The sequence below is a fragment of the Seriola lalandi genome, unplaced genomic scaffold (genome assembly GCF_002814215.2).
Source record: "Seriola lalandi dorsalis isolate HSWRI2012SDOR001 ecotype SW California unplaced genomic scaffold, Sedor1 jcf7180002053896, whole genome shotgun sequence".
In the NCBI taxonomy this organism is placed as follows: Eukaryota; Metazoa; Chordata; class Actinopteri; order Carangiformes; family Carangidae; genus Seriola; species Seriola lalandi.
Window position 1 is genome coordinate 128,331 of NW_019524449.1, and position 7,828 is coordinate 136,158.

The 7,828-nt window shown below is 41.0% G+C and overlaps 1 protein-coding gene across 2 annotated transcripts in view; it reads right to left on the minus strand.

The window, feature by feature from the left end:
- LOC111651996 (suppressor APC domain-containing protein 1) overlaps window positions 1-7,828 on the minus strand; it is a 15,998-nt gene that overhangs the window by 1,666 nt on the left and 6,504 nt on the right. The window contains exon 2 of one of the 2 annotated variants that reach the window (XM_023402077.2): window positions 1,932-2,077. In XM_023402077.2, the coding sequence (XP_023257845.1) occupies window positions 1,932-2,030 (99 nt within the window). In that variant the 5' untranslated portion in view covers window positions 2,031-2,077. Of the gene's footprint in view, window positions 1-1,931; window positions 2,146-7,828 lie in introns of those variants that run through there. The other variant, XM_023402076.2, reaches the window with a different exon arrangement.

Below are 7,828 nucleotides of genomic sequence, written 5' to 3' on the forward strand. Positions count from 1 at the left end.
GGGGTTGGGGTGGGGGTTGTGGGGGGCTGACTAAACAAGCCTGACCACCAGCAACCTGCCCTTCAGCCTGATGTAAAGCAGCATGACTGGCACAGTACTGCCTGTTGTCTTCCAGAGGCCCCAAGGCTTTGTCCATGAGCGGAGCCAATCTACAGAGCAGCAGGAGGCCTTTAGTTCTATTGTCTACGCTCAGCTGGATTTCACGCACTTTAAACAGGCTCACACAGAGAAACGTTGCTACAGCAGCCAGGGAATCATAATATGTGGTGTTGATGATCCACCTGTGGCATCGTGAGGTCAGCAGCGAGCTAGCTTAGGATGACATTAAAAACTAATGACACTGATACATCACTATTGAATGATTAACAGCCTATTAGACGCATTTGACTCATCAAATTTTCAAGGAAGTACCATTTTTTTCTGCGTTAACCTTGTCGCTGTATGTCTGTATGTTAAAACAATCTAAATATATCACTGTTGGTTTTTTTGTCAGTTACTGTTTGACAGCTACTTTTTATGATCATAGATTTACAGCCAGTGGAAACCTGGTTATATTGAGCCTTTAACAGGAAGCTGCGAGGAGCGGACTTGACATGTGGGAATGTGTCAGTGGGATGACCGCAGCATGCTATCTCCAAAACAGCACGCAGACATGATGGAAAACCTGAGTGAAAACAGAATGACTCTGCAAGTACTTTAGTTCAACATACAGCATGAAATGTTGATTCGGATTTATATGAATAATTCAGTTCTCCCATTAAAAACTATTCTAAGGTGAGCCCAGAATGACCAGAGTGACTCCTTAAAATGTACTTCAGATTAAAGAAACTCCTTATATTAATATCCATATTCAATGAAAACAAACACTTTTGTATTATTGTTTGAATGACACAGAAACACTGTATTTCTGCAGGGCTGTAGCTGCCACTGTGGCACTTAGATCAGATATATTAAAATGTGATCACTTTTAGGCGTGAAAAGTGAATAAATACATAATTGAACATTTTCTCTGGCAGAATGTTATTTCTGGCAGCTTTGAAACAGCGTTTTGTGGAATAGAATCTACAGAACATACAATCTAAGATTAAAGATTAAAAAATTTAATTTTAGATTTTCTTTTGGGAGTAAGTAAAAAATCTCTAAATGAGATGAAGCACTGCGTGGACTTGGAATCATGACTAAAGGTGCAACAGTGAGTTGATTTATTGATTAAATCATCAGATAGTGAATTGACAATCTTTTGATAATAAATTATTGAGATAAGTTTTAGGGAAACATTCTCTCCAATGTGAAGATTTTCTGCTTAAATATCTTGGACTGTGGAACAGCAAAAAAAAACAAAAACATTTGAAGGAGTCACCTTGGACTCTGGGAAACTGACATTTTCATTGTTTTCTGACCTTTTCTACACAATTGATTATGAAAATAATACGCAGCTGCAGCAACACATGTGTTGATCGGGTGTTTCTGCTGTCAGTGAACTTTGGCACACCCTCCCCACCGGCTTGTACTTGCTTGCACTTACAGCGAGATGTGTACATGTGTGGAATTGCTTTGAATGTTGCCATTTAGCGCAAATCTATCACGTGTGTGTTACATGAACCTGGAGGGAGACAGACCTCTCTCTGAAATTCTTTTTATTTTTTGTTTCTAGTATCAGTTCAAGCTGAAATATAAAAGTTTTGAAAAACAGCATATCTGCTCATAACAGATGTCCCACATCCCAGCAGAATATAGAAGAGGTCATGTAAATATACTGAGCAAACGTGACAAACTGCCTAATGACACTAATCAGACACATATGAGTACACACAGGCGCTGATAAGAATCACTAACTCCCTTACACTCCAGCAAGACACAGTGAGAAGTGACTGATTAAAGTCAGAACCACGCTGGTATCACACCACACACACCATCATCTCCCTCCTCACCCATAGGTAGAAGCGAAGTGCGTCCAGGCTGTGGAGGCTGGTCCTGAGCGGGAATATCACCACGGTGTAGGAGCCACAGCCGGAGGGATGACAGGCCATGGAGAGGAGATCAGTCACTGACAGCTACTGCTGCCCCATGTAGCTGGCTGCACAACAAACAACAAATCACAGCTCGCTAGTGGCTGACTCTGAATAATACCACAGAGAGAGAATGAGTGTGAGAGGGAGAGAGAAGGCAGGGGTGGAAAAAAAAAAAAAAAAAAAAGCAGCAGGATACACAGGCACAGACAACATGGTGCCCCCGGGGCGAGGTAATGAAAAATTCCACATGTCACTGCCATGACTGGTTAATCGACATACAGTGACATACAGAGAGAGAGGGAGAGAGAGATGGGTGGAGAGACGGTAAAACTGGCAGTTGTGGATCAAATAAAAGGGAATAGGAAACAGTGAGTGAGATACAGCGGGAGATGTGAAAATGAATCGGTGGATGGGAGATTCGTGAAGATAGAGGTGAGACTAGACAGTTGCCAGCTCCTGCCAACCAGCGCTGTTGGCCAAAAAATATTATTCATCCAAAATCTCTCCTAAAGGGGAGAAAACAACTTCAGTTTCACAAGCTCTAACAGGGTTTTCTCAGCTCAAGGACTGGGAGACTTTTTCTAAGAATCCTGTCATCCCTCAATTGAAATGGAAACTTGACATTCCTCCGTCGGTGCTGCTGAATGAGAGGAGAGTGCATGTGATCATTTTTCTCCTCAGTTTCAGGTGAGCTCTCTTGTCTCAACATGTTCCCCTGGAATGTGACATAACCCGCGGACGAGAGAGAGATCACGCAATCTCTGCCAGCACAGAGGCGTGGAGTGCGTGTCAGTGGACATTAGGGCAATTGAGAATAGACATCAAGGCAAACAGTAAACAGGACAGAGCAGTTCTGTGTGTGACAGCAGAGCAGGACGGGTACAGGGTGGAGTACTCATGGATCTCAGCCACATTGCATTGACCTTAACGTCATTACTATCAGCGCTCAGCTGTTCAGTTGGTCAGCGCCAGCAGAGAAAATCAGTGGCACATGTTTGCTTGTTTTTTTTATTAGGGCCTCAGGCCAAACTGGCTGTTAGACCTCGTGGATGGATGGAAACCCACAATCATTTCAGCCCACTGTGATTTCTAAAGGAAGAATATGAAGATTCATGTAAAAGCAAAAAACAAAAGAACAACTTCAACAAGTTTCATCATGTGAAAACCTTATCTGAGATATAAAAGGTAAAAGTAAAATGTTATTATTAGATTGTTAATCCTGATGTATTGATGCATAAGCAGCTTTTTACAGTTGCTGCTCAAGGAGGAGTTGGTTTGAACCACTTCATATACAGTCAGTTATTAGTCCAGTCAGGGTCAGGCCCCTCCAAGACGGTCCCAAGATAAATCTGAGTGGCTGTGAGATGATTAATCCAGCAGGAAAGAAGACGTGTTCATATTTTGGACTTTTGTGAAATATCTGATACTTTTACCTTTTAAGACCTGGTGCGTTTATTTAAATGAGAAGTTTAGAGATGAAATTGCTCTTCCCTCTCCAAACATCTCAACTATTTTTGTAAAGGGGTCACAACCCAAAAAGATTGGGAACCACCGGTTTAATCACTGACATTGTGTGTTATAAGCTTAATTAATCATATATTTTTCTTAAAGTAGTTGTTTTTTTATTGAGAAATGTTCATTTAGAAAAGTAAAATGTACAGTAAGTGAAATGAAGTGGAGTAAAAGTGTAAACTAGTATAAAGAATGGAAATATCCAAGTAACAAGTATCTCAAAATTGATCCTTAACTTTCCATCACTGCATCACTGGAAACTATTGACATGAACATTTGTATATTTAAATCAGTGAGCAATATATTTCCTCAGAGAACAGATTAACAATATTAATATTTCCTTTATCATTGTCATGATCTCTTTTACATATTTTATTTTCTCCCTGCCACCAAAGACAAAATAAGGTGCTATAGTTTTAGTTCATTTAACACTAAGGCTTCACTTTATACTGTAACTTTGCCCGAGAGATGCTGAAATGTAAATGTTTGATTTAGAATTGAAGGGAAACTCCATTAATTCCACCCAGCCTGTTATCACATGTTTATACTGTCTGCTGAGGCTCTGGAAGACAGGTGTAAAATATAACCCCTTGTGATGTCACAGTGATGTCATCGGGGGGGGGGGTTATCTCAGCTTAGCTCGGGCTTTACACAATTTCTTCTTCGAACAGAATCTCTGCAGTGTGAGCTTGGGGTGTGAAGGTGTGTCCGGGGGTGTGAAGTTTGAAAGATGTGGGTGAGGTTCTAACAAGTAGATAGTAATGAGTTGCATTATGGGAAATGTAGCAGTTTTTTTTTTTGTTTTTGTTTTTGGAATTGACCCATACTGAGGACTAAAATCATAAATAAAAAAACAGAATATCTCTGCCACTGCTGCATCAAATCTGACCATTCTTCCGTCTCTTACGGCTCCTCCAACTTAAGGGGAGCTGAAGTACAGGAGTGTTCTTTAAAGCTGCAGAGAGGACAGATATACATACAGTATACATTGTGTTTGGATTGTTTAGTGGGTGTGGTTCAATTTGGAGACCCTCCCGTTTGACGCTGTCAATATGGGGCCCTCCCATAAGTCTCAGCTACTAGATTATCACACTACTGAACCGAACACCACAAGACACAAAGCATTTTACTTGATTTGAGACTTCCCTCATCTCCTGCTCTCTGGAATTGAAGTTCTTTAAAGCTTCAGTCCTGCTTGATCACCAGCAGAGGGAGCCGTCCCGCCTCTCTGAGTTGAAGATCATATGAAGAGCTGACATTTTGTGGCTCTTATGATATTGGAATTAGGGCATGAAGCTGTACCTTTTACAAAACACCAGATGGCACTACACAATGAAGATCCAGAGCACTGAGATTTTCTCAGAAGTATGTCAACTATTTTCAGCCTCTCTACAGCCTAAGCTGTGATGTAGTGTTTACAGCCTACAGTTCACTGAAAAACACCATGAACTTCATCTCAATCACAAAAGATGACCAGATTGCGAGACTAATAAGTCACTTTTACATTGGTATTACCTGCAGACACCAAAAACTTTGTTTCTGTAGTATTTTCATGTGAGGGAACACAGGTCACAAGCCGAGGCCACGACAGCACTCAAATCAAAACATGGGATTAAGATGCCACAGAGGAATGGCTCTCTGTGCTCTAGCATCCCTGAGATGGAGCCTGAGGGGAACCCATGACCCTGTGTTATATCACGGGGCATGTGACTGTCACCGGAAAAGGAACTAAAGCTTTAAATGAGCTCATGATATCATGGACACTATCAAATGATGTGTTTTCACACTCTTTTGACTGTAGCAAACACAGGTAAGAGAGATTTTAAGTTCACTTTACAGACGCCCTCCACCATCAAAGTTAAGTCTCACTTGTTTCAGCTGCTGTAGATACAACAAGCAAAATCATGATGAGTTTGTTCCACGAGCCCCCTGAAGAGGAAGTTCACCACATTGTCACGCTAATAGTGTAAATATATTCACACAAGTTAAATTTCACACATGTATTCACATTGGCGGGCTTTTGAGTTTTACCCTTGAGGCTTAAATACACACTCATTTATACACACACATAGTGCAGTGACCCATTTCCCCTCGTACTGACTCTTCTTAGTCACTACCACTACTTTGCGGCTGGGAGTGGGGTGCGTAGATGCTTCCTGTCTCACCCCTTCATACTCATACACACTTTCACACACAAATATTTTGCTCCCCCGCTGTTACTACTACTTTCATGCAGGATATTTCAACCAGGAAGACCGAAAACGACACGCACACACTCCAGCAGCATGGTAACGCACATCTCTTCAAGATACGAAAACAGTTTAGTATTTTGTTTTCTTTCCACATTCTGGCACTGTAAAACAGAGCTGAAGAGGCTCTGCTAGGTGAGGTGGAGACATTATTCTGGGCCAAAAAAAAAAAAGCAAAAAAAAGCCGGGCACTCCCTTCGCCTCCCCGGCCAACGCCAGCGCTGGCCACTCCAGGCTCACTGTTCCAGATCATAGCTCCCAGGAATCTTATCCAGATATGTAACCCCCTCCAGACACACACACACACACACACACACACACACACACTCTTCCATTAGGAATGAAAGAACTGCATCTCTTATTAGAGACAGACACTCACCTCCTTGACCTGAGACCCAGATCCACACACTGGATTGAGGTAAAACAAATAGATAAGTCGCTCCATTTTTTTAAGCCACACCAAGAAAGTGTTTCGATGTTAAATACACTGGCTGAAAGCATAACTGGGGCACACAAAGCTTCATATTAAATATTGAAAAATTACCAATATACTGTATATAATTTTTTCAGACTTTTCTCTGCAGTGTTTCTCTTATAAAAACTGTTTAAAAAAGTTTAAAGAAAGTTTAAGAATGTTAAATCGTCTTACAACTAATGCAGCTTGTTGGCCTCATATTAAGAGGTTGTAAGCCAAAGAAGTTGTGAGCATATGGCCAAAAGTATGGACACTTTTCTGCCCGTGTAAATGATAAAATAAACTTTGACCCCACCGACCAGCCAGTGGCTCAGCATTTACGGCACAAACATTGTTCAAATCCATGAACATCGTTCAGTTTCAATGAAACGTTGGAACACACCGGTACGAAATACAGATGATACTGTCATACAGTGTGAAATAAGATGATTTTTCCAGCCTTAAAACTATTTAAAGGACAAGGCTGTTGTTTGTCTGTATTTTTGTTGTCATCAAAAAATCTTTTTCCACTTAAGCTGTGGCACTCAGCCCCAATACAACTGGCTCCTACTGAAGACCTAAATATTTAAAGGCAAAAGCTCACAAATATAAATTCAGTTTAAAAAGGGCTACAACGGTTGGGCACTAGATTTTGCAATTATTTGTTGGGTACTATTTTACTATTTTTTTTGTAGTGGATGAATACACATTTGGTGCTCCAGTGGGTATAGACTGCTGCAGAATTGAGTCTTAAAACACAGAAATCGGTTAGCATGTTTGCTAACCTCATCCCAAAGTCAAAGTAGTTTTTTTGAATGGGTTTTTGGTTAGATGCATAAAACATGGTCTGTGGTTAACACAAGCGCAAGACATTTTCAAGTTTTTTTAGGATAGGCTTTTGTAGAAGAGTTAAGGGCTGAACCAAATGACAAGTGACGCTGAAGTCATGTGACTGTGGTGTACTGTGTTTATAGCCTAACATTAGCTTTATACCTCTGGCGATTGTATTTAAGCTACAAAAATCTTAGAAGCAGTGTTTATTTGTGATTATCTTCCTGAACAAAATGTGTAAGTATCATAAACATTTGTTAATCACAGAGCTTATTATATCCCAGTGGCTTTTTGTCGAGGCAACCAGGGTGATGCTAACTTTCCGGGTTGACCTACAAAAAAACATGTCATCCCTGCGACGCTCTATTTCCAGCAGCAGGAATGAAATTCTGAGATCAACTCAAAAACTACATTTACTGAGTTCACCATAATGAACAGTGTAGCTTACCAATGTGTTCATGGAGACCTATGTCACAGAGCAATTAGTGACTGTTTATCAGATTGTGGATACACAGGCAACACTTGTTGGTACGATACTTGTTAGTCTTTTGCAGGGATTTGGTGGCAGCAAGAAGACCACAGACAATTCACTCAGTTCAGTTGAGAGTAATCCTTTAAGGGGAAATAAAAGTGGTTGTGGTAAAGAGCCAAATACGCTTGGATGTCAAAACAGAAGCGAGGACTCCATCTAGGGACAGCTCAACAGTGTTCAGTGCGGAGCTGTAGTCATCCCTGTGGTATCCCTCACATCACATACCGGCCAGGCTGGT